Source organism: Stegodyphus dumicola, chromosome 1 (assembly GCF_044657685.1).
Source record: "Stegodyphus dumicola isolate Sdum_Otavi_A_Nest chromosome 1, ASM4465768v1".
NCBI lineage: Eukaryota > Metazoa > Arthropoda > Arachnida > Araneae > Eresidae > Stegodyphus > Stegodyphus dumicola.
The window spans coordinates 65599170-65625755 of record NC_140768.1 but is presented as its reverse complement, the minus strand read 5'-3'; the positions used below and the strand labels follow the sequence as shown (position 1 = coordinate 65625755).

General features: G+C 32.4%; 1 protein-coding gene across 3 annotated transcripts in view; it reads right to left on the bottom strand.

The window, feature by feature from the left end:
• The window catches only part of LOC118189233 (uncharacterized), a 34025-nt gene extending 9149 nt beyond the window's left edge, over positions 1-24876 (bottom strand). Inside the window, exons 1-5 of one of the 3 annotated variants that reach the window (XM_085815861.1) lie at positions 24738-24876; positions 19449-19558; positions 14652-14804; positions 2200-2463; positions 43-168 (exon numbers count right to left, since the gene is read on the bottom strand). In XM_085815861.1, coding sequence (XP_085671987.1) covers positions 43-168; positions 2200-2463; positions 14652-14804; positions 19449-19542 — 637 coding nt within the window. In that variant the 5' untranslated portion in view covers positions 19543-19558; positions 24738-24876. Of the gene's footprint in view, positions 1-42; positions 169-2199; positions 2464-14651; positions 14805-19448; positions 19559-24618 lie in introns of all 3 variants that reach the window. The other 2 variants (XM_085815868.1, XM_085815856.1) reach the window with 2 other exon arrangements.
• Between the last annotated feature and the right edge of the window lie 1710 nt (positions 24877-26586).

Genomic DNA, 26586 nt, shown 5'->3' with positions numbered 1-26586 from the left:
ACTCATTTATGAAATTCGTTTTGATGATAATTCTTCACTTACCCATATTAAGACTTCCACATTCAATCATAGAGATTTTTATTTTCCATCTCCTGGACAATTTATCTCCGTTACTCACGACGCTGAGGACAACAGGATTTCCTGAACCTCGTCCCATATCAACGTATACTAGTAAATAAAATAATAATACATTGAAAGAAAAACACAATATGCATTATTTGAATGTTATGATACAATACGATTTCCATTCTAAATATTGAAATACCTGTAATTTATTAAATGTAATTATTATAATAAAATTATTTATAACAAATATTATATATTACGCATCGTATAGAATACGCAGAATAATAATTTTTATACTTCTGCCGACGTTAATCTCTTCTTTAATTATGGAAAATTTCTTGTTTCATTTATGGCTGCTGCGCCGATTCTGTCTTAGCTAAAAGCATGAAAATGTTCTTGATTTTGAATTATCAAAGGTGTTACTGTGAAGAATTTTGTAGACCAGTATGCCCATAAGTTACATGACCTACCAAGAGTTTAAGATTGAACTAAGAAATGACCCTGTTTGTTGCAGATATTTAGGTTTATGATTCAGGTTTCATTAATATGTTCAAAATAACATAAGCAACTTAATTTCAAATGTTTCAAAATTTCAAATTTGCAAAATTATGACTTTTTTTTCCTTTTGGAGACCTAACTAAGTTGGTGTTTAATTACACCTTGTAAAATTTAGGTACAGCATAACACTTTTATCCAAACTAAAAGCAGCAACGCTGTTTGGAATCCTCAAGTTAACACCAAATGACACTGCTTAAGTCATTCTTCAAGAAACAAAATTAGACTAAAGCAATTCTCAAGCAGAATGAATTATGTATTCTACCGCTTTAATACTGAATTATACATTCTACCATATGCCTAAGTATTCTATTATTGCCTCTCTGATTGAATAATTTCTCCGTTCTATTCCACACAGACTCAATAATAAGTATTTTTCTGCAGTTCAGAAATTATTAAATTTTTGACTGGGCATGGTAATTTCCTTTCATATCTGAAGAGATTTGGATTGTCTCATATGGACTTGTGTTCCTGTACCTGCGGGGGAGTCAAAATGTCAGACAGTAGAACATTTGTTGCTTTACTGCTCAAAGCTTACGAAAAGAAGAAAACTTTAGTTCATTTATTGTTATATTATTTATGCTGTGTTGTTGTATTATTTCCTTTATTTTACTTACCTCTGTAAGACTTGTACAATACAATGTGTACAAAAAATTGTCTAAATGTTCTAAAAATTTAAAAAAATCGCTGAACCCGAATACTTGAGCTGAAACCTAAAAGGAATGGAGCCAATTCAAAAATATACTTTTTTACTGAATAACCGATGGAAAGCACTTTCAGTAGCAAAAGCAGAAATGAATAAATTGTTAAATGAAAGTAAGCATTATGGTACATTCACACATCTACACTATTGAAAATAATTAAAACCTTAAGTATTTTCTTGCAGTGGTTACAATTAACTATGCTGTTCCACTGTTTAAAGATAAGTTTTGTCAAACTAAAATAGTCATCTCCTGGAAAAGGGTTCTTCAGAGTTCATTATTTTGCGTAGTATAATAGTGAAATCGTTTGTTCTCTTTGTAAAATACGTATCTCGAAAGAAAAGAATGCAACAGAAGAAAAAGGTTAACTTTGAAAAGCAGCGATTTTTCCTGTTTTACTGACTTGGGAATCTCATACATTTAAGAATAATAATAGAAATGTAATGTTAAAATTTTAGATCATTGTGTTCAAAACTGGTATTTCCACTGATCATTCTACACACCAACTCCTCTAAAATACGTGTATTGATATGATAGTTTTCCACGGTTTATTAGCCTATGTTCCAAAAAAGCCAGGATTAGATTGCCCGAAAAAAATATCATTCATACAGTTTTGAATATTACATGAAATCTACTTACAACGTCTCTTTAAACCATAAATTCAGTACAAGCATTTTATTCTATTTTAGTCAGTTGAAAATGCTGCAAAATTGTATTTTCATGATATTCTTTGACTGCATTAATAATTTAGAAGATAAAACTAGATATTTTATATTTATTCTTTACATAAAATTTCGATTGTCGAGAAGATAATCATAGGCCTTCAGGCAAGAGTGATTAAAAGACACTGTAAATAATATTTTTTTAAATAACTTACAGTGCTGCCCTTTATTTTCTCCGCATAATATTGGAAGTCTTTCTCCCACTGTAGTACGCACCATGAAGGAATCTGTAGTGCAGAGACCCATCTCGTCTGGTTCGGAAAGGAAGAATTCATGCATATCTAGTCTCAATTGGCACACATTATCTTGCTTTTCTATGGTCACTTGACAAGTGTCCGTCCCGTTTTCATGGTTAGGATAGTTTCTGTTAACGAATACAGTTTCATTCTGACTCGTGATGTCACCGCAAGTGAATTTTGCTGTAAAAATAGATAGCTTTAGTAATCCCTTTTGGAAGTTAAAATAAAAAAAATTAAATTTTTGAAAATTATAAGCTAATTTTATAAGTAATGATAACATATCACAAACATATTCATTAGAGTAAACGTATATTTCTTTAAATTATACGTATTACAAAATTTCGATATTTGTATTACGAAATCACTCTTCACAATAGAAACGATTGTATTCAAATAATTAAATTATGGCATTTCATTTGCAACCAGGGCAGAAAGCCCTTAATTATCATTCTTAATATTAAGTAATATCGAAATCGAAACAGTACTCTGAAAAATCAATCTTATTACAAACCTTTGTATAGTATATTACAGTAACAAATCACAATTGCATTTATCTCATTCTGCAATGCAAGTATTTCTGAAAATATTTTAAAACAATATTTATTATTATTTTATAGCAACAGTATTCAATAAAGTGTAGTTATGAATGTTTAGTTTAATGTTATGTTTAATTTAAGTTCCACATTGCTATGAATGAAAGATTAGTTTATGCTCAACTTTGTTGTGAATGTTTAGCTTAATGTTTACTTTATGTTCAACTTTGTGATGAATGTTTAATTAATGTTCAACTTTATTATGAATGAATGTTTAGCTTATGTTTATGTTTATTATGTTTGTTTTTGATAAAAATTTGTGACTAAAATCTGGTATTTTTTAATCTTTAATAGAATTAAATATAAGAACTTAAATAAAAAAAAAATTATTTGTAGCTCACTATTTTACATTCACAGATAGGTTACTTTTTTGGAGTATTGTGAAGTGTTATAAACTAGTTCATAACATTTCAATAATTTAACAAGCTAATTACATTTAATAATATCATTTATTTTCCCATTTGATAACAAATTTTGCTAAAATGTGCTAATGAATTTTGTTATGTTGAAGATTCATGCATGCAAAAAAACGCTTGAAATTTGGAAAATGTTATAAAAACTATTACAGAAGCGCTTAAGACATCTACAAAAAATTTTAAAGCAATTACAATTTAATGAATTATATGAGCATTCAGTTATGAGAATTTTTTTATTCAGTTATGAGAGTAAAGTGATCTAAATGGTAATAATTACATACACAAGTTGAATGTTTATGTTAAATAAATGTAGTACATATGCATGTATCAATAAATGTAGTACATATGTATGTAAACTGCAAATTAAGAATTTAAATATATTATTTTAATAGAACAATATACTGTCCCTTAATAAGCAAATGAATTTTTTTACCTCTTAATACATGCCTTTCACAAGATTTGCAGAAGATTTATCATCTTTTCATAAAATGTCATAAAAAACGGTGATTTTTATTTGACGATAAAATAATAAATGTTAAAAAAACTGAATTCGGTTTTTAAAATATTCTTTCTTTTTTCCTAATTTCCAGTTCAACTACAATTTATCTCGGCACGAACACTTCAGAAACTATTTTATTGATCGTACCAGAACATTGTTCACCCTGTAATTTTAGTCAGTAATCATTATCCAGTCAGAACAAAGGAAAAAGCAGTTCCTCTTGTTCTGTGAAGGCATCTATCAATTAATGACAAAAAGCTGAAAGCTCAAACTCTTTTAGCTTCATCCCCTTATCTTTCAAAACCAAATAACTGACAACTAGCCCTTTTGTTTGTTTTCTAGAGACTAAAAACATTTCAAAGGGGAATAATAATTTATTAATAAATCCTAGAAAGTGCTTCCGGCAAGCAGACGTGAATTTAGAGTACCTAATTTCTTTCTAAAAATCGTTCATTGTTAAGGGACTGTAAAAAAATTTATTTCTATCAAACAGATTTTATAATTTTCCCGTGATTCGAGATCAGAATATACGGGTACTCGTAAGAATGTTACATTATACTTTTAATGCACTAAATAATTTGAAACTGAGATAGTTTAAAAGAATGTTTCAAAACAGTTTTACAAGTACGATCTTAATAAAGAGTAATTTTATTTTGGATGGCCATTCGTAACAGCGTAAATAAAAATAATACATAGGACTTCAAAAATAATGCATATACAATACATACTATAATATGTAATACATATGCATACAATACAATAATCCATGTATATAAAATAATACATAATATTATGTATTATATATACAATTTGAAAACAGCATTAATTTTTTTCTAGCCAATATTAGTCAATTTTTTATTAAAACCATTAAAATAATTTAAATTAAAATTTTAAATTATAATCATAATTAAAAATTTAAATGACTTAGATATTTTAATTAAGAATTTAAATTTACTACAATTACAATTAAAATGCGGAGAAAGAAAATCATTTATAGGTAAAAAAGTCTGCAAGAGCATAAACTTTTAAAGAACAGTATTTATGGAAAATTTCATCATTCCTTCAATCATTTTCGATTTTAGGTTTGCGCGTCCCCCTTTCTTCTAAGAAATACAAGAAAATACATATTCAATCATTCCATAATATAATAAAATGTAATATCGAGAAACAATTTCAGAAATGGAAACTGTTTTATTTTAGGCTAGAAGACTTGAAAGGGGCATTAGTACAGAAAGTATAATCTTGAATGTACAAAATGCTTTTAAAAGAAAGGCATCAGTGACAAAATTTTAAGTATTTAATTTTGAAATCAAAAAAATTTCTTTCTCAAGTATTCTTAATTTTATAAATTTAAGGAAAATGGAATACAAAATTTCATTTTTATATGTGAATTAATTTCTTACCAACCATTATAGAACTAATTAATGCTGAATTTAAATTTTTCACTGCGGTTGAATTTGATACAAAGTATTTGTGACCGACAACAGACAACAGACATTCGTGACCGATGTATTTTTTCAATTACATTTCATATAAAAAAAATTATAATTACTGTGAAACTCCAGTTTACGAACACCTCACTTTACTAACAATCCGGTTTACGGACAAATTGTCTGAACAAATTGCCTTGGATAACGAACAGTGTCTCAAGTTACCAACATGAATTTGGCAACATATGATTTTTCAAAGTTGTGTTTAGGTAACCTCAAGACCTTCTAAAAACATCATTTTAATATTTTCGCTTGCTTAATTTTTATTGACAATGCCTGGTCGCAGATAGTCTTTACAGGATTAGGAATTTGACCTGGAGAAATGGCCAGCTACCATTTTGTTATTGTTAATTATGCTTCCTTAGGTAAAACCATTGACTAAGAAGTTGACAACGAAGATGTGAACGAGTTAGAAAACCATCAGAATGAGCTCAATGAGAAAGAATTACAACAGCCTCAGAATTATAACATTTAAAAGACTATGAATTTGGCTTGGAGAAATGGCCAGATACAAAGCTTATACTTCCTGTTCCGTCTTTTTGGTAGATAGGTGGCGCTCTTGATGCGCGCCGATGAAAAATATATCACTTGACGCTTGAACATGAAGAATGACGCATGTCATATTTATTTGATGCTTGATTATGTTTCATGGCCGCTATAGGCGGAAGTAATATAAGTAATATAAGTTTATCGTTAATAAATGTTATTTCTATGTTCTAAGAAATCTTGAAGTTTTGCTTTGAAATTCTAATGCTCTCCCAACCTTGACTCCTGAAACGAAACGATCTTTGAACTTATGACTCATGAAGAGAGACATCACACACATACATTTTTCTGGTGTCTGAAACCCGCGACAAGGGAAATTACCTTTTGAAAGGTAAGAAATTTGATTTATTTGTTCTTGGTATCGATCTTTGAAAACGAAACATAATGGATGATTTAGCAAAAGAGAAAAAGAAACGTGCTATTGTACGTAGTAAAGTTACTACACTTCTAAATAAACTTGAGAAATTATTATCGGAAGCATTAAGTAAAGAACATGTAGAAGATCTAAATTCATCATATGAATTGTTAATTGAATACCATGAGAAACTTAAAACTCTTGACTCAAAGATCGATGCTCTCATGATTGATGAAAAAGAATATGATAACGAACTACTTGTATGTGAAGAGTATGATGAAAAAATTATAACGTTTAAAGCTAAGATTGTTAGTAAAGAAAATTAACAGTAATGAAGTTGTTGAAAGAAGTATAATTACAACTAGTAATGGTATTAGTAGTATTCTAAATGGTAATAATGTTGTTACAAGTAGTGCTTCAGTAAAATTACCTAAATTAAATATTGAAAAATTTGCTGGTGATCCCAGTAAATGGCTCGAATTCTTTAATTCGTATGATAATGCTATTCATTCTAATCCAAGTTTATCTAAAATAGATAAGTTTACATATTTGAAAAGTTTATTATCTGGTTCAGCATATAATTGTGTTTCTGGTTATGCTTTATCTGAAGAAAATTATGATCTATGTATTAAAAGTTTAGAAGAGAGGTTTGGTCGTAAAGATGTTATTATATCAAAATTCATGCAGATGTTGTTACAGTTAGAACCAGTTAAAAGTTCTTCAAATGTTTTTGAGTTAAGAAAGCTCTATGATCAGTTACAAATCTGCGTTAGAAATTTAAGTAGTTTAGATGTTACTAGCGGTTCATACGGACAGTTATTGAACCCAGTAATTCTTAAATTGTTACCTGAAGATTTAGCTCTTGAATTCCATAGAAAAAGAACATCTAACCAAAATATAGAAGTAAGTGAATTAATAGAGTTCATTAAAATAGAAACTGAATGCCGAGAAGCAAGTAATTTGATTAATAGCACAAAAGGTAATAAATACACAGGGGTTAATCCTAAACAAGGGTTAAAAAATTATAAAGTCAAATCACAAGCTTCTGCTTTTAACACATCGGTAAAAATGTTTTGCATATTCTGCAAATCAAACGAACATACATCTGCCGGATGTTTGAAATTTTCCGACGAACAAAAACGAAAGAAATTGAAACATGAAGGTCGCTGTTATAGATGCTTTCTAAAACATTTGTCGGCGTTTTGTCATTCAAAAATATAACCATGCGAAAATTGTAACGACAAAAATCATAATAAACTTTTCTGCCGTTTGAAATCGAAAGAAATGGAAGATGTTAACTCCGCAGATACGCAAAATAAAACTTTAGTATCTACTTCCCACTGTAACACTCTAAAACCTGAAAATAGTGTGCTTTTACAGACATGTTCTGTTATTGCTCAAAGCAAAAATAAATCGAGAATCGTAAGATTATTAATTGATTCAGGTAGTGAACGAAACTTCATCACCCACAAGTTAGCGCGCGATTTAGAATTGCAAGTCATTAGAAAAGAATTTCTAACAATTTATTCGTTTGGAAATCAGCGCGGTAACTCGCAAGAATTTGATGTATATAGTCTAAAAATAAAAAATAAAAACGATGATCGCTGCCTTGTTGTAGAAGCTATAGGGATAGAATTAATATCATCAATAGAATTCCAGGCGCCATCAACATGTCAAAACATTAAAGAATTTATGACTAAAAAGGGTTTGGAACTTTCGGATACAAGTCCCGTTAATGAGAACATAAATATTCTGCTTGGCGCGGAGCATTTCTGGTATATACAAACAGGAAGTAATTCAATGATAAATGATGGTTTGTTTATAGTACCGACCATATTTGGATACACAGTGATGGGTAAAGTAAAAAATAATAATACTCGAATTAATGCGTTGTTTTTATCTGCCGTTGAAGGAAACACATTTGATTTGCAGTCATTTTGGAAATTGGATTCGATAGGAATTGAAAATGAAAACAAAACATTTTCGGAAACTGATTTGGATACTATTAAGCATTTTAACGACACTTTAAAATTTAATAACGGCAGATACGAAACAAAACTCTTTTGGAAGGACAATAAATCACAACTCGCTGATAATTTTTTCGTTGCTAAACAACGATTTCTAGGACTAAAGCATAAATTAAAGGGAAATGATTTCCTATATAATGAATATGATAATATAATTAGAGAACAAGTTGAAAGGGGGATTGTTGAACAATGTAAGTTTGTTGAAAATGAACCTAACTGTTATTATATGCCTCATAGGCCCGTTATACGTGAAGGAAAAGTAACAACAAGAATAGTTTATGATGCCTCTTCTAAGTCTGAAGGAGCTAAATCGTTAAATGAATGTTTGATATCAGGCCCTAATTTAAATCCTAACTTGTTGGATATAATTTTAAAATTTCGCGTACATAAAGTTGCATTTTGTGCAGACATAGAGAAGGCTTTTCACCAAATTCAAATTGATAGTGAAGATAGAAATTTTTTAAGGTTCTTGTGGTTTGATCATTCTTACGACGATAGTGACAATAGTTTAGGCTTTAAGGTTTTCCGAATGTGCCGAGTGCCGTTTGGAATGACAACAAGTCCGTTTATTTTGTCCGCCACTATCAAACATCATATTAAGGGTTATGAAAAGAAATATAGCAAAGCTGTTGACATGTTAAATAAGTCCCTATACGTTGATGACCTTATCCATGGAGCAGACTCCGTTGAAGAAGTTTTCTCATTATCAACTGATGCAGTTAAAATTCTTCAAGACGCTGGTATGAACTTAAGAAAATTTGAATCAAATTCAGTATCTTTAAAAAATCATTGGCAAGATATTGGTTTAATTAATAAGGAAGATAATTTGGATAAGAAAACGTTAAAAGTGCTGGGAATAATTTGGGATTTGGATGAGGATACATTGAAATTAGATGTACAAGAACTTTTACAACCAGTTGACTGGAAACACGTTACAAAGCGAAAGGTATTACAGATTGTGGCAAAAATTTATGACCCAGTTGGATTCATTGCACCCTTTGTTATCAGAATAAAATTCTTATTACAAGAGTTATGGGAATTGGGTATTGATTGGGACACAATTTTGCCCAGCTATTTGAGTGAAAAATTTAAAACTTGGTACTTTGAAATTGAAGTTATTCTCAACTTGTGTATTCCTAGAAAATACATATTAAATGATGAATGTGTAAATTTCGATAAAATAGAGCTTTTTGTCTTTTGTGACGCCAGCCTCAAGGGATATGGAGCTGTTGCATATTTTCGTGATCCTGATTCTTGCTGTACGTCTTTTGTTCTTTCAAAGAGCCGTGTATCCCCACTTAAAAAATTAACCTTGCCTCGTTTAGAACTTATGGGAGCTATTATTGCCGCAAGAATAGTTAAATATTTAAGGAAATTATTTAATATCCAAGAAGATAATGTATTTTGTTTTAGTGACTCTAAAATTGTTCTTCACTGGATCAGGGGTTCCGCTGATAAATGGAAACCCTTTGTTGCTAATCGTGTACGGGAAATACAAGATGTTGTATCACCTTCGCAATGGAAATACTGTAAGGGAAATGACAATCCGGCTGACATAGTTTCACGTGGATTAAGAGCTTCTGATCTAGTGGAAAATAAACTTTGGTTCAATGGACCAGTGTGGTTAAAAGAGAAAAATGTACCTTCATCATCTTTTGATCCTTTGATTGAGCCTATGGTGGAAGAGGTACAGGTAGAACAGCGTCAAACTACTGTATGTTCTGTTATTAGCCAAGAGGCTGAATTTGAATTGACATCCAGATTTTCATCCTGGAAAAAATTGAAACGCGTAACTGCATGGTGTTTAAGATTCTGCCACAATATTAAACCTACATCTGTAAAACTCAAGGGTTTTTTTAACAGTTCAAGAATTGGATAAGGCAAGCAATTTGATTTTTAAAATCATGCAAAATTCCGAATTTAGAGAAGAAATTAGACTTTTGAAAGCAGGGAAGAAATTGAATCTCAGCAGTAAAATCCTGAAATTAAATCCTTTTCTTGATAGAGAAGAAATCCTTAGAGTCGGTGGTAGACTCTGTAACTCGAATCTTTCAGAAAACACAAAGTATCCAATCATTCTTCCCAAAAGTCACCATGTTACTGAATTGATAGTCAAACACTTTCACGAAGTGAACCTTCACGGAGGAGCCACATTAACATTATCTGCTCTGCGACAGAAATATTGGATCGTTAATGGCCGAGAAATTGTAAGAAAAATAATTTGGGAATGTATAAAATGTTTTAAAAATCGAACAAGCACATCCAGTCAGATAATGGGCGACCTACCTGCTTCTCGCGTATTGCCGGATAGAACATTCTCGAATACAGGACTAGATTTTGCAGGCCCCTTTTTAATTAAAGCTAGGAAAGGAAGAGGAGGAACGAGATATAAATGTTACGTTTGCCTTTACATATGCTTCACCACAAAGGCCATTCACCTAGAAGTGGTCAGTGATCTAACAACTGAAGCATTCCTAGCATCTCTGAAAAGATTTGTGTCACGCAGAGGAAAACCCAAGAAAATCTTTTCCGATAGAGGAACCAACTTTGTTGGGGCTGATCGAGAATTAAGAAGATACAAAGCTACACTTTCCTCTGAAGAAGCATTTCAAAACTACCTGAGCGGTGAAAATATTCAATGGATCTTCAATCCTCCTGCTGCCCCTTACTTTGGAGGCCTTTGGGAGGCTGGAGTGAAACAAATGAAGATTCACTTAAAGCGGACTATTGGGACCCAGGTTCTGACATACGAAGAATTTCACACCTTAATTACACAGATCGAGGCGTGTTTGAATTCAAGGCCAATAGTTTCCATCTCATCTGACCCTGAAGATTTTAATCCTTTAACACCTGGACATTTCCTAATTGGGACTACATTAACCGCAATTCCTGAACCTGATCTTACAAATAATAAGCTAACCCCTGCTGAAAGATAGAAATTGACACAGCAAATTTTCCAGAGCTTTTGGAAACGTTGGTCTAGAGATTATCTTTCGCAATTACAAGGGCGTACCAAATGGTTGAGGGATAAACCAAATCTAGCCCTCAATGACTTAGTCTTGATAAAGGACGAAAATTTGCCTCCATTAAAGTGGCGACTTGGACGAGTAATTGAACTATATCCTGGTGCTGATGGAAAAGTTCGTGTTGTGAAACTAAAAACTTTATTGGGCGAAATGAAGCGTCCTATACATAAACTTTCCCGCTTACCATTGAGTGAATAAGACTCTAAAAAAAAAAAAAACCATTAATTGTATATTCATAATTTGTGTCTTTATTATTATTAATAATTTAATTATGTTTCAGATTCAGAGAATGGACCACAATTGTGGATTATGGTAATTTAGCAGTTTCATTATTTTGTTTTCCTTCTAGAGATTGTAAGTATGTTTTATTTGTAAAATTTTGTGCTAAATTTAATGTTGTTATTCAATTTAAATTTGTCATTATGCATTTTTATTTTATATGATATACTGTTGAACTTTGGAAAACTTGTTTGAATCTAAAATTGAAGATTTTTATAATAATGTTGTAATGAACCAATGTTCATCGGGGTGGAGTATGTTCCGTCTTTTTGGTAGATAGGTGGCGCTCTTGATGCGCGCCGATGAAAAATATATCACTTGACGCTTGAACATGAAGAATGACGCATGTCATATTTATTTGATGCTTGATTATGTTTCATGGCCGCTATAGGCGGAAGTAATATAAGTAATATAAGTTTATCGTTAATAAATGTTATTTCTATGTTCTAAGAAATCTTGAAGTTTTGCTTTGAAATTCTAATGCTCTCCCAACCTTGACTCCTGAAACGAAACGATCTTTGAACTTATGACTCATGAAGAGAGACATCACACACATACACTTCCTTAGGTAAAACCATGGACTAGGAAATTGACAAGAATGATGTGAATGAGCTAGAGGATCATCAGAATGAGCTCAATGAGAAAGAATTACAACAACATCAGAAGCAGCAACGAAAGGCGGTTGTGGAAGAAATTTCTTCTTCAGAAAAGGAGGAATAGAGATAATATAATCCTAGTTTTCTGATCTGTGAAATTTGTGTAAAATTAGATAAATTGCAAAGTTTTCACATAGGAAATGGCCCTGATAAAGCAGTAAACTACAGCATCAATGACAACACCATGTCTCGTTTCAGTAAGATTTTAAAACGCAGGCAGCAAGAAATGACATTGGACAAATTTCGATGGAAGCAGAGTCCATTGGGTCTTAAGCACAATGGAGCGGCGCTTAGAGAATGATTTTTATTTATTTATTTATTTATTTTTTAATGGGAGAGACTTTTGTATCCAAACAATTTTCATCATGTTTTTCCATTTATGATGTCTACTTTTCTTCGTACAGGTACAATAAAAATAAAATAAGTTTTTGTCTAATTTATCTGCGTTTATATTGTATTTATATTCTTTTGCTTTAGATTTAATGATTTCCTTTCATTTCGGGTTACGATCGTGTTTACGAAGTACTGCTGAAAGGTTAACCAATCGTATATGGCTCGGAAACGAATTAATGCATTTTACATTTATTCCAACTGGAAAAAATGTTTTGGTTTATGAACATTTTGGTTTACAAACGGCCTTTGGAAACAAATTAAATACGTAAACCGACGTTTCACTGCAGTAATCTATCGGAACAAATGCCTGATGCCTAAAGGGTGCCCGCTGCAATGTCTGAGAAATATTGGGAGAGTGTGAGCGTAACGAAAGCAGAAAGCTGCAAATTCTTTTCATTACTGAAAATGCAAAACAGGAATTCTCAACCGGTCAGGAAGTCTCTTTCTTCTCTCCGCCCCCCAACGGTAGTGAATTTCATGGTCTCGGATTATTAGAACTTAAACTGATGGATTCAAACTGTAAAAAAACTCATAGATTAACAGCAAGACAGGTTAAATTACTTGACTCATTAAAGCAAAGTAACTAGTGGGCTGTCTGCCTATAGGAAGAGAAGACTTCGTGCAGGCCTTTTTAGAGAATATTGTTCGTAAAGCTACATTGCAACCAGTCCATTTATCAGGTCTCTTTATCAGATCCATTTATCAGGTCTGTTGAATCTGCAGTGTTCGTTGACCTCACCACTCTGGCGTTGGTAAGCGAACAGATAAATCCACTCAGAAGGGCTTGGAAAAAAGTTAAATTTAGGTGTTGTGTAAGTTGAGCGAAATCAATAGAAATATTTCTTTAATTATTAAATTTGTAAAGCTTAGAAATAATTTATATATTATTAATAAATATATAAAAGTATATATTTATCAAATATAAAAAAGCCTTAAACTTATTTGGATATTTATGACATGCTAAACTAAAAATTTTCATTTTTACCTACTATTAAAATTGTACTGCATAGAAAAAATTAAAATATAGTTCCACCTTTTTCTGTCTTGTCTTGCTACATCCTCACTAACCTTGAGTAGTAAATAAGTTAGCAATGCTAGTTGCCGTTCTGTTGGACCTGTTTCGAATCCCGGATAAAGCTTGGATATTTGTAAGTGTACAGTGTCCGTACGGGAAAGGGACATTTAAAATACTGAGCGAAAGTTATGTAGACATGCACAGCGATAGATGAAGCGGGATGGGTGACTTTCGTATCAGTCCCTCAGGGTGTTCTCCATCAACAGTGAGACGGAGCTGTACAGTCAGTGCGATGAGAATTATACCTGTAATGCCACTGGTAAAATTTTGGTATCCCGCCCATTTTTTCCTATCCTATTCCGCTATATTCTCAAGCATGTAGACTCACCCACCATCGAAAAATTATTACATTGTTATCAAAATGTTTCAGGAAAAAGATAATCTGCCACCTGCTGAAAAGGAAGGAAAAGGAAGCAATAAAGGTTGAGAATTACTCTCGTAAGGAATACATTATGGAAAAACAGTAGTTTCACGTGATAGAATAAAAGTTTCCGAAATTTTGGAAGACTTTACAGCAGATCAAAAAGCGATGAAAGATTAATTACACATGTTAACGGCAAATTTTAGATTCTATTAAATAAAATGCTTCTTCAAATCTGAAAGACAGAATGGTTATATGAATGTCAGAAAAATACTAAAGCTTCAAAAACCGAAGAAATGTAAAAAAGAAGCTTTGTAGATTTGTTAAATTTCAGGGAATACTTCAACCGTATGCGTTAACGAAATATAATAAAATGAAGTAAAGCTATATAAAAAATTACTGAATGTTAGATATCAGAACAGTAAAATATTTATAATCGGTTGGTATTTCATGAAATAAATTTGGGATTTCATGTGGGAAATGCAAAAATTGTCCTCGAAGTCAACTGAGACAGTTTGCGTTCGGTTAAAAACTACTATTATCTTAAGCTATACTAGAGAAAAGTTAGTACTTTTTACTAAATAAATTTGAAAAAAATTAAATATATTTAAATTTATTAATTATAAACTACACTAGTACTTTGCATACTTACACAAACAGCAGGTACTTAATCCACGTGCACATGTCCCGATATTTGTTCCCTTACGACGTTCGCAATCATTGGCATCGCTTAAGCAGATACCTTCGTCCCCAGATATGCCTTTGCAAGGAGAATTTTGATATCGAATAATTGTTATGAGATCACCTGAAAAGAAAAGAAGAATATTCTGATATTGCTTTTACATAATACGTGATGCATCTTCAAAATTTTAAGATTCACAAATAAAATGTATTTGAAAACTTCAACACTGTTATTCCTTTTATACACATTCGATTTAATGCTGTATATCTCTCGGTAAGTTCACAGAACATCTGGATGCTTTTACAGATAGATGCTAACTATTGGAATGCTTTATCATCCTCTTAACATTTTCCTAACTTTTGGATTGCTGTCAAAATATCTTTCAATATATGATTGGATGTTAGAGAACCGTTTTGAAATCCTGTCAGAATGATATCTATCAATGTAAGATTTTATTTTATAGAGCAAAAAATAGTTCGAAATGCAAATTCTGGAAAATATAAAAATTATTAATATAGACTATTTTATTCTTCTCAATCATGAGCTTATCGCTTATTGCAATGTGCGAAAGCGACAGAAGCATCCATCTACTAATCGAATCGATATTCTAGCCTAATACCATGATGAATTCTTTTAAGATTTTAGATTTATTGCTTCTTGCCTTGATCTTTAAGCAAATATTTCTTTTGATTACTCTCTCTAGCGTCTAGAAGCGAAAGTTCACTTGCCGAGATAAATTTTTTCTTACCCATGGATCTCTTAATCCTTTTCCCCCCCCAACTTTCGAATCCGTAAAGGTAAATGCTGATCGGTTGCATAAACAAAAGTATTCTATTTAATATATTTTCTATACGGAGACGATATTTTAAACACGCAAATTCGTGAAAAATCATTGTCACTAATTTATATTTGGCAACTTTACTGGTAATGAATTGAAATAAATTTGCAAAATAAACTTTAAGATTTTATTCTTCGCTAACAATTAGCCATTTCCTTCCCCATCATGTCCGCTCTTCATCGAATTTTTCCATCGCTCTTTTCAAAAATATGTAAATTAGAACTGGATATTTATTATTAGACTGGATGATGGGGAAATTTGATTAGTTGTTCACAGCAGGAGAGTTTTATAATATAAGAAAATTAGATTTTGCTCCATATGAGGCCTTATTGAATATATAATTCTAGGAAAATGTTTCTTACCGCTGTATGCTGCAATTTCATTAAGCACATTTAAACTCTATTGAAATTAGATATGCTTCAGAAAAATTGCGTTGAATTTAAACTCTATTGAAATTAGATGTGCGTAAGTTTTATTGCGCTTTTAGATAGCAAAGAAAATGCAAATATTCGAAATAAGCTTTATTATTGCAATGAAAGTAAATCTGAATGAAACGTTAAAATTAAAAGCGGCTATTTTATTCAGACTTCATAACGAATGTGAAATAAAAGCATGAGATAATAATATGCACAGAAAGGCAATGTTAAACGTACTGATTAGAAGAAAAAAATTACCTTTCATCTCCCATAAAAGTAGCACAATAGAATTCGTTCTGCGGTTTTAATTTACCAATGAGATATGTCTGGAACAACCATCGTGGTTATATCCGGACCGTAAGGAAATTAATGCTAGATGACGAGTGTCATTTCCTGAAAAGCTGTTTGGGTGTACGTTTTAATATGACACTTTTTTTTCATTTGAAACTTATATCCTTCCTTTTCGAAGGATAATATATTTTGGCTATCTGAAAATATTAAATGCTTTTATTGCGCATACTTTTAAATACTTTTAGGAATAAAAATCAGTAGTTGTCTACACAAGATTAAGCAACAACACTGTTGTTGTTGTTACTCATTTACAAATTTTAAGTTTCGATGATAGTACCTGAAAAGCTAATGATAAATTTTCATCATTTACCCAACATTTTACACCAATTACACATATCCCACTGCATTAATCATTAATACTAAATCCACATGTTATTTTTTTGCTAGTAGCTTTATTTCTGTCATTGATTTATTATTGCATTATGCATACTTCGTAATTTGTGCAAACTTGAATTACACTCGTCCATAAATTAAGGATAATGCAAAATCAGGCAAAGGAAGAGTTAGAACCAAAACAAATTTGACATATTTGTAAAACTTATTTATTAAACAAAAGGTAAAGAGCAAAAAAAAAAAAAAAAAGATGGTATATGTTTGATATTATTAAAAAAATTAGCGATTTTTTCTCCCTGGAGCAAATTACAAAAAAAAACCTATTTACAACAAAACAATATTACATGGTTGGTATGATTGTTAATACATTGTATGTCTCCCAGACGATGCAATACAGTCCTTACAACGCCTAGGCATGCTGAGTATCAAATTATCGATCTGATCTTGGGGGATATTACACCACTCAAAACGCAGAACTCCGAAGTTCCGGTAGACATGTAGGAGGAGGTTGACGGGCTGCAACTCGTCGGCCAAACATGTCCCACACGTACTCTACTGGATTCAATTCCGGTGAGAATGCTGACCAGTCCATACGGGTGATATCCTCCGATTGAAGGCATTCGCTTACGATGTTTGCACGGTGAGGATGGGCGTTATCATTCATAAACACAAATTGTGCGCCCATGGCGCCCCGAAACAAACGTACAAGTTGTTCCAGAATGACGTCCCGATAGACTTGGCTAGTCATGGTTCCAATTTGAACATGCAGGTCAGTTCTGGAACCCAGAATAATTCCACCCCAAACGATCACTCCTGCACCACCGTAACGGTGTCGTTGAATGATGTTTTTTTGGTGGTAGCGGGTACCTGGAGCTTTCCATATGAAAAGTCCGGCAAGAATCAGACTGCAAGCTAAACCTGGACTCTTCGGAAAACATCACACAAGCCCACTGTTGCGGTATCCACAATGCATGCTCTCTACTCCAGGCTAACCGCAGGCGATATTGGGTTGCAGTAAGTGGAACGCATTTGACAGGTCTACGAGCATGTAGACCAATCTGCCCTAAGCGTCTGTACACGGTCTGCCTTGAAATTGTCGTACCGCTAGCTGAAGAGAGCTGACGAGACAGGTCTGAGGCTGTGCTACGCCTGTTTCTTTTGGCAGTAACTGCCAAATACCGGTCCTCATTCGGCGTTGTAACTCTGAGGCGACCTGTGCTGTAACGTCTATTCACATTACCATCAGGCCCACCAGCGGCCGAGCGGTAAAGACGCTGAACACTGGTAGTTCGGTCTGAGGTTCGAATCCCGCGAACGGGCTGGCTGCATGGGCGTTTTCGTGGTGTTCCCCATGTGTAACGTGTATACGAGCCAGTTTCCCTTAGAAAGTCCTCCACGAAAGGCATCCCTCCCTTTAGGCAGATAGCCCTCGTGTGCTTTGCCATAATTAAATACACCACTACACCACCACATTACCATCATCTTGGAATCGTTGCCAAAGCCTGGAGATGACACTCTGCGCAATTACAAGTTCGTCTGATACTTCCAGTTGGATACGCCCACATTCCAGACGGCCGATAATTCTACCAAGTAAAAAATCATCCAAATGCGTCCTTTGTGTCATAACTATTCGGTTATTGCACTGAAATGCTTATAAAGCACCTGCGAACAATTTTACTTCTTTGCCTGTACTCCTTATATATCACTCTCTTACACTCTCGTCATTGTGACGTACCATCGGTGTCATCTGGTTACTTCCTGAAATTCGCATATGATTCTTGAAGATGTATGTAGTGATTTTACAGAGGATATATTTATTTTAGAGTTCGATTTCTGCGTGACTCCGAATTATCCTTAATTTATGGACATGAGTGTAGATTCGTATAGAAGATTTAAAGCAAATAATTCCAGTAACAGTTATTTGAAATGTTGGTGTCTATTTTTCGCGATATTCGGATTTGTAAACCTTTACAGGATCGTTTTCAAACACTACTAATTAATTCGGCACAAAAGTCTTCCGAAGTTAGGTCGAAATAAAACTCATCGACGTTTTCTGGATCCCTTTGTTTAAACAGAATTTGATAAGTTCTGCAACTTGGAACCTAAACAAGTTATCAGACAGCAGATGAAGTAGAACAAGTAAAACTTGCAAAATCATTATGGAATGGTAGGGGGATATCGCTGTAATTAATTAAAATCACACAAAAACAATACAGTGACTCCATAGCTCAAATTGATTTACAGCAAAGTATTCAAATGTGCAAGAAGAGAAATATTGTATGAGATTCTTTCAGGAGAGTAGTAACTTCATTGCATACAAGAGAAACACGAGATCCTCCGTTTCGTTCTGTCACAGGAGGCTGATCATTAGCGTTTCGTGAATTTAGCTCCTCTGTAACTGAAGAGCCTCTTATTCGGGGGAAAAAAACTGATCAAAATGTTGTTTAGTTCAGTTTCAGATGTTATTTTTCAAATAGCTATTATAGATAGCTTGAAACGAAAGAATGTACAGATTCAAATATGAAGTTCTGATAACATTCTATTATATTTTGCAATAAATAACATATTATACACTATGCAATAATTATCTCGTGACTATTTCCAACAGTTTATTATATGCGCCCAAAGCCTCTGAGTATTTAAAAGACTTCTTTGTGTTACTTTCTAATTTAAATATTACGCTGTTTAGAGGAAGAAACTTCAGTACCTGTAAAATAATTGCTTTCAAAAATGAAACAAAATCCATGATATACTTAGGTTAATAACATTGTTTTAAGTTTGGGAAGTAAAAGATGTTGAAAATGAAGATTAATATTGATACCAACTTACCAAGATTCGCTGGCCTGTTTTGTGCTTCAACTGATTCTAGAATCAGAAAAGCCACCAGGGTGAAGACCACCCTAACAACGAGTTGCCTCCACATCCTATGAAGATGTCTGCTAGAAAAGAAAAATTAATGCTGCTAAAGTAAAATGCATTTCAGAAATTAAAAAGAACAAATATAAAAGCTCTCTAGTGGTAAAATATATTTATTCTAGAAATTTGATGAGATCATTTGCGTTGTGAGCTTTCTCTAACATTATGGTATTTGAATGTTATTTGCAAGCTATTCAACGTTTTATTAAAAGTCATGAAAAGTTTAAAACGTCTGCATGCTGATAAGTATATGCGGTGATTTTAAGAATTCTTCTTATTTCAGAACACCTGTCTCCGTCCCAATGACATAAAAGAATAATGTATGTTGTAAAGGATTGGAAAAGAGACTGTTAGACTGCGTTTCACTGTGTAAAATATTTTGTTTATTCTTTTTACTTCTAAAGCTAAATACCAGGATAATTTGAACGGAAATCTATTATAGAAAGAATCGACATAGCAGCACTTACGAATCAATATTATTACTACTTTTTTTAAAATTTTGTAAAACGGATCTAACAGAAACACATCTATAGTCTATTTACGCTTTCTAAAGCAGAAAACAGGAATAATCAACACCAGGATTCAAACTCCGGAATTCTCAATGCTGATGCGGACGTCCTTTCCGTCATACAGCAAAAGTACGCAGCAAGGACAGAAACATTTCTTGTACTTTCAAAATGGAATTTCTCATTTAGAGTTTCAAATAACTATTGTAGGCAAGATGTTAGGAAAACCCTCGCTATCTGATAAAGAAGGCCATAGATACAATGTGACTATAATTTGGAAGCACAAATACACTTGTTTTTAATAAAAGCCGATGCGTATAGTTGTTCAAGATTGCTTATTCTTTTAATGAGTATAGAATTTTTGCATTAGTTTAAAGCATTGCAAAAATTACACTATAAAAGAATAGCTTAACAGAGTGATTTTGTAATCTACCATTATGATAATTTAAGTTATCATTTTAACGTAATGATCCAGAATATGAAACAAATATGCATGAAAAATGTTCAAGCATTAACCATTTGTCAGAAGGTAATTAAAGCTCAGTAAAATTTCTTTATTCAGAGAAAATAGCGCTACTAATCCACGGACTGATATTAAAATTTATTCAGACTATAATATTCAAAGGATTAAAAGAAGAAATGCACTAAATAGATTTATAATATGCTAATCAGAAAAAAATGGCGTTGTCACACACGTAACAAGTAAAAGGGCCACTCAGAGAAAAGTAAATGAGAAAAGATAACAAATGAGGGGGAAAAAGCACTTTCTAGATCTGTTTTTAAAGCGCTAGAAAGAAAGTTTGCAAAACTTTGAAGAAATAGCTATAAAGTTGCAAAATGTTACCACAGGCCTTTTTTGGTCATAATTCCACATTAAAATGCCTGAACGCGTTCTCTGATTCTTTTTTTTACGAATGGCGAGCACTTGCCTATAACGGCATTGGCAGAAGCGGCGACCATTTTACTGTGGATGCACCTAATGGGCGGCCACCGTTACCTCCTATGAAGGGACAGACAATTTTGCATCCACGCCTTCTCCGGGATTCGAACCCGGACCCTTTGGTATTGCAGTCAGGCTCCACTAACCGCTATACCGTCTGGGCGACTGTTCTCTGATTGTTAAATCATAATAAGGTAGTAAATGGAGTGTGGCAGATGCCTCACTTACATTCGGCGCATAAACAGTATTTATAGATATACTCTTTGATGTTACACAAATGACCAAAAATCCTAAGATGAATGGAGCCTTTCTTGCTAAATCTAAAATTATGTATCTTACATTAGAAAAAGAGAATTTTCTTTCGTTATTGTGTATTCGTCATTGAATAAGAGAGTTGAATCAAGCTGTGAAGTACTTAAATGCTACATTCAAATTCAGGACACATTTCTTGGAATTTAGTTTACTTTTATTTTCAGAAAATTATTCACCAGCAGCAAATGCAAAGAAGTGATGCCGAAAAGAAACAATTATTATTCTAATGGCTTTTTCTAAATCAGAACAGTACATTGCCTTTCATGAAAGATAGTATTTGACAGAAATTAAAGATGCCTTCTGTGAAAAAGATGCTTCTTCTTTTCTGCAAAATGTTTTGAAGGATACTTTCTTTGTCTGCTTGTTGGTTTAGTTTTCTTTTATATTAACAATGCATTCAGCATTTAAAATTGCCGAATTTGGGCTTTATATCATATTGTTCCTCTAGTTCTATTCTAGTCTCTGGAAATCCTTTTTCGTTGCGGCTTGAAAATAAGATTTCATGTTTGTTCCACGGTGTCTTTTATGAAGATACAACTATTAATTGAAATAACTTGCTTTTACAACAACAAAAATATCATCTTAACACTAAAGCGCAAGATGCCTGGATGAGTTTATTTTAACAGTTAGTTTCAAGTCATGAGGTCAGCGCAGCAGTTTTCCTGACATCAGTCACCATGATATGGCTGTAATTTCTCATTGTATGGGACACCAGGGATACTTTGTTTACACCGAGCGAGTTTTGCCAGTGTGGCCACCTCGGAATCAGTGTCTGCCTATGTTTTTCATCCGATACTTTTAAAAACAACATAATTTACCAGATGATGAACATTTCTCCTGGAGTTTCTACATTTTGCTGTACAATTGAGTACACTTTGTAACGGTTGCTTGCAGTTCTTGGCCAAAACAAGGACAATCACACTGAAGCTCTTCTAAATGTTTGCAATTTGTTCGAAGAATATGAATTGAGAATGAACGCATTTGAAACTGCGAAGCTACTTCTTGCAGAAATAATTTTTTTTCTCAATTTCATAAAATGAAAATTTAATATTTCGTTATCAGAGTTATTTATGCTTCTGTACGTTTTCCATCGAATAGCACGATTTATGAAAAACAACTCTTTCCATCATTGTTGATTATTGTCCTCCCAACTGTTGATGCTAATCTTGAATAATTTAGTATCATTCAGACTGTCAGTTAGAAATACAGAAGACCTTGATTAGGAAAAATTTAAATGCAAGCACTCTGTCTTTAAATTTGTTGAAAATTTTAACGTGACTGATTACTTAAAATATTTGTTGGATTACTAACTGGTTTTCTAAAACTTAAAAATATTAGAAAAATGTCCGCAAGGGAGTTTAAATTTTAAAACAAATAAAATTTTATCTGAAAACTTCAAAAACAAAGTATATAAACCCAAGACATTAAAATTTAAATTTTACCAGGAAGGAGGAGCTACGTTACCCTTATCTTTACTTATTTAGACTTTCCTAAAGATAATATGAAAGCACTTTTTGAATCCGATAATCTTTTGTATCCTATTCTGCAGTTTATACAAGTTTTTTATATTAATGCCGATAATTTCATTTATATCTATCTATCATCTCTCAAGTAAAATGTTAAATTTTATTTTGGGGGCAGGATACCGAAAAGCTTGAGCCCTTTTGCTTATCTGCATAAAAATAAACATGCAGTAATTTTAATTCCGGCTTTTTAAATTAGTGTTCAAGACGAGAGTACTTTCACTAGTGTTCATAATTTATTTGTTTAAGCACAGAACAACAGTATTTTCACGTTTCATGAATCACGATTTTTCCCAGTTGTGGCACTATATAATTAAATAAATGTGTAACATTTCAGAAAGGACTTGCAGGGAGATCTTTGAAACATTATTCGGAGGGAGAGAAGAAAGATTTATCTTAGATTCATTACCATTATTACTGCCATAAACGAAATAAAATTTGAAAACTTTTTGAGAAAACTGAGGTTATTAACTCTTGTGGTAACGCAGGCAGAAAAGCCAGGAATCGTTGACCGAAAACATCAGATTTTTTTTTTTCCTTCAAGGCCAGGAATGCCTCATTGATTACGGAAGCTGAAGCTTAAGTCACGTGTGCCGAAGGGAATATTTTTTAACACTGGTTGTAACCGGTTAGAAGAAAAATTCTTCGTTTCATCGTCTAACTAGAAAGCAATTTTTCACGTTTCAAGAAGTTGCCAATATTAAAAGCCTAAATTAATGTTTTTAAGGAAGCTAGAGAAGAAAAATAATGGGTGTTTACTTCAAAGCATTCGGTAATAATTTTTAAGATGAAACTATTTTCTGAATGGCTATGTTTTAAAACTAGTGATATTTTATATTTGAGCCATTATAATAATCAGAAGACAAGTATTAGAAATGAATCAGTTGCTTGAAAATGAAAGCTACTTTCAGCAGAAATAACAGAACTTAACAATTTATTCCCAAGCTATTGTAATAATGCATTAAAATATCAATAGAATCTGTGAGAGCGATTTTTTTCTGTATTCCTTCGAGACTATAAAATTAATATTTATTATAAGTATAAAACTTTTGCAGGAATTAAGGTTTAGCGTTTTAAATAAAGATTTATGTTTTATGCAATTAAAAAAATATTTATATAAAATTATAGTGAAAAGAATATTTTTTTCAGTTACGATTTTTTTTTCAACAGTCTTCCCTTCACAATTCTTTTCAGCGTGACTGTTTTAATTGAAGAATAATTAATGACAACTAATAATTCTTAAACTCATTAATTTTTTCTAGCAAGTAAAAAGTTACTCTTTGATGCATCTCTAGTTAACATAAAATTTCATTTTTTTTTCATACAGATAACCGTATTTTTCAATTAAACGACATAATATTTTTTCGACACTTTCCCCGTCGGCAAAGCATTCTATTATCAGGTGTAATATTTTGCAAAAACTGAAAATTCTCTAATTGCAATTTTATAATTTATTATTACGATATTTAAATTTTAATTTCGTTTAATTGTTACATGTTTTTGATGAAATTAACACATACTTCATACACATATTTATCATCTAACAGAGGAAAAAATAAATTAACAACACTTAACAAACTAGAAAAAATAAAAAATACATTAATATCTTAGTTGCATTTGAAATTTTATTATATAATTTATATCTTACTTAACATTAACAGAAATTGAGTTAGACTTCTAGAAAGGATCACAATTTTTAAAACTGTACCCACTTTCGTATAAATGAGAGAAAAGATCAAAAAGTCAGGTAACAGTATTTTGATGTGATTTCATAAAACGGCCGATATAAAAAAGGCACTTACTTGCTTTTATGAGACGCTCACGAAAAAATGAAACTTACAATTGGTATGATTACCCAGTATTCAAGCGACACGATTACCGAAATCGTTGAAGAACTTCAATTGAAGATATGCCTACTCACCTAACAGAAAAGATCCTTCTGCTTCAAGTCGATGTGAAGGTGTGTGGGCCACACGTCAAGCAGTCGTAGAGTATTCGAAATCCGGAAGTATGACCTGACCTTGCTTTATACTTCGCCTAAAGCAGGTTGGATGCTGAATCTGCCACCCCTCCCACCATACCGCTGGAGTTGGGTTGCGGTATCTTCAACGAACCATCTCGGTCATTGGCCCCGTCGGGGTCAGGTAAGCCCCCTCCGGCTGCCTCGTGACCTCCAGTCTTTCCTTCACCTTGAGCAAGGATGGGCTGGCTGCATGAATCCAGGGAAAGCCAGCTGGTAGGTAGGTATTTTTTTCGGAAGCACTATAGCCCACATTTCGGAGGGTGTTTATTTCGAAATAGATGTCAGCTACTTTTCATTCTGTTTATTTACTTATTTATTTTCATGACAGACGTCACTTTTCAAAAATATGGCGGCGCGTTCGAAGTTTTCAACTCTTAGTGACAATCCGAAGGGAGGAAGATTGAATAATGCCTTTTTTACTTTTTATTTTTCGATTCCCCTCTCGTATTATGTCTAGCCTACTTGACGCCTTGTCCGTCATTTTTTTTTTTTTTTTTTTTTTTTTTTTTTGGCTGTTCATGTTATTATTCTCTCAATTTTCTTATTTTTTAACACTTTCTGAGCTTGTTTACGCTTTCTTGCCTTTCGTCTATCTCGGAAACTGATTAAGTGAAAGACCTTATTTTCATTTGGTTTTTGCTTTGTACTTTCCATCGTGATTATAGGAAAACAGAGCATGCTTTAACGAGGAATATTTTTGAATCGCCGTAAAAAGAAAGGGCATCTTGCGTTTGAATAGCTTTCTTGGTGAATCAAATGAAAAAAAGGAAAACCCCTGAAACCGTAAGGAATAAGCCCTTCTCGTGGAGTACTTCCGGAAGTTAATTAATATATTTCGGATTTCTAAACTTTTGTTTCTCCTATCTTTTCATTACAAAATAATTAATATTAAAAATATCTTATAAATAACTGATTACTGTTCCTCAAAAATAAATAAGCAACTAAAATGGCAATAAAAATTCAAAACAGAACTGTTTATGAAATTTATGTTGAATATTTTTTCAGAGCCAATATATATTCCAAACCTAAAGAATATTTGTTTTTAAAATAACACCTTACTTCATTAAATGTATTACGACAGTAAGTGGTTCGAATGCGTGGAATCAATTACTGCTTCTTTTTTAGAAAAGTTTTTTTTTTTTTTTTTTTTTCCCCTTTCTATACTCCCGAACGAATTAAATTTTAAAACCCTAGATAAGTCAGATCAGAATATTTTTGCCTTTATGATGTCTTTTTTTTTTTTTTTTCCCATATCATACTTTCATTTATAAAATTGCTATTTTGATATGGGGGACGATACTTATATAACGCTTGCAGTGTTTACTTACATGTCTGTGCTACTTATTTATGCGATTAAATTATGTAAAAACATTATATATCTAATGTTAATTACTTTAAGTACTTCCCTTTACGATTCTCTAATTATCTTTATATAAAGTTTCGTTACTCTGCTGCCAATTGTTATAATAAACAGGAGATAATTTTAATATATGGCTTATTTTCTGTGTGGTCGACAATATATTAGAGAAAGGAAAGAAAAAAAAAATGCACATAATTTGAAAATTCTAATTTACATGTTTTAAACTCTTTTAAATCACCTTTATTTAAGTCATTTTTATGAACTTTAATGAATCTTAACTTGAAAGTATCTAACGTTCATTCAGTTCACTTTAAACTAATGCTCATATTTTCAGTCGCTTTCAATTATTAAACTAGCTTTTCTTGCTCTGTAATTTTATAATATTTT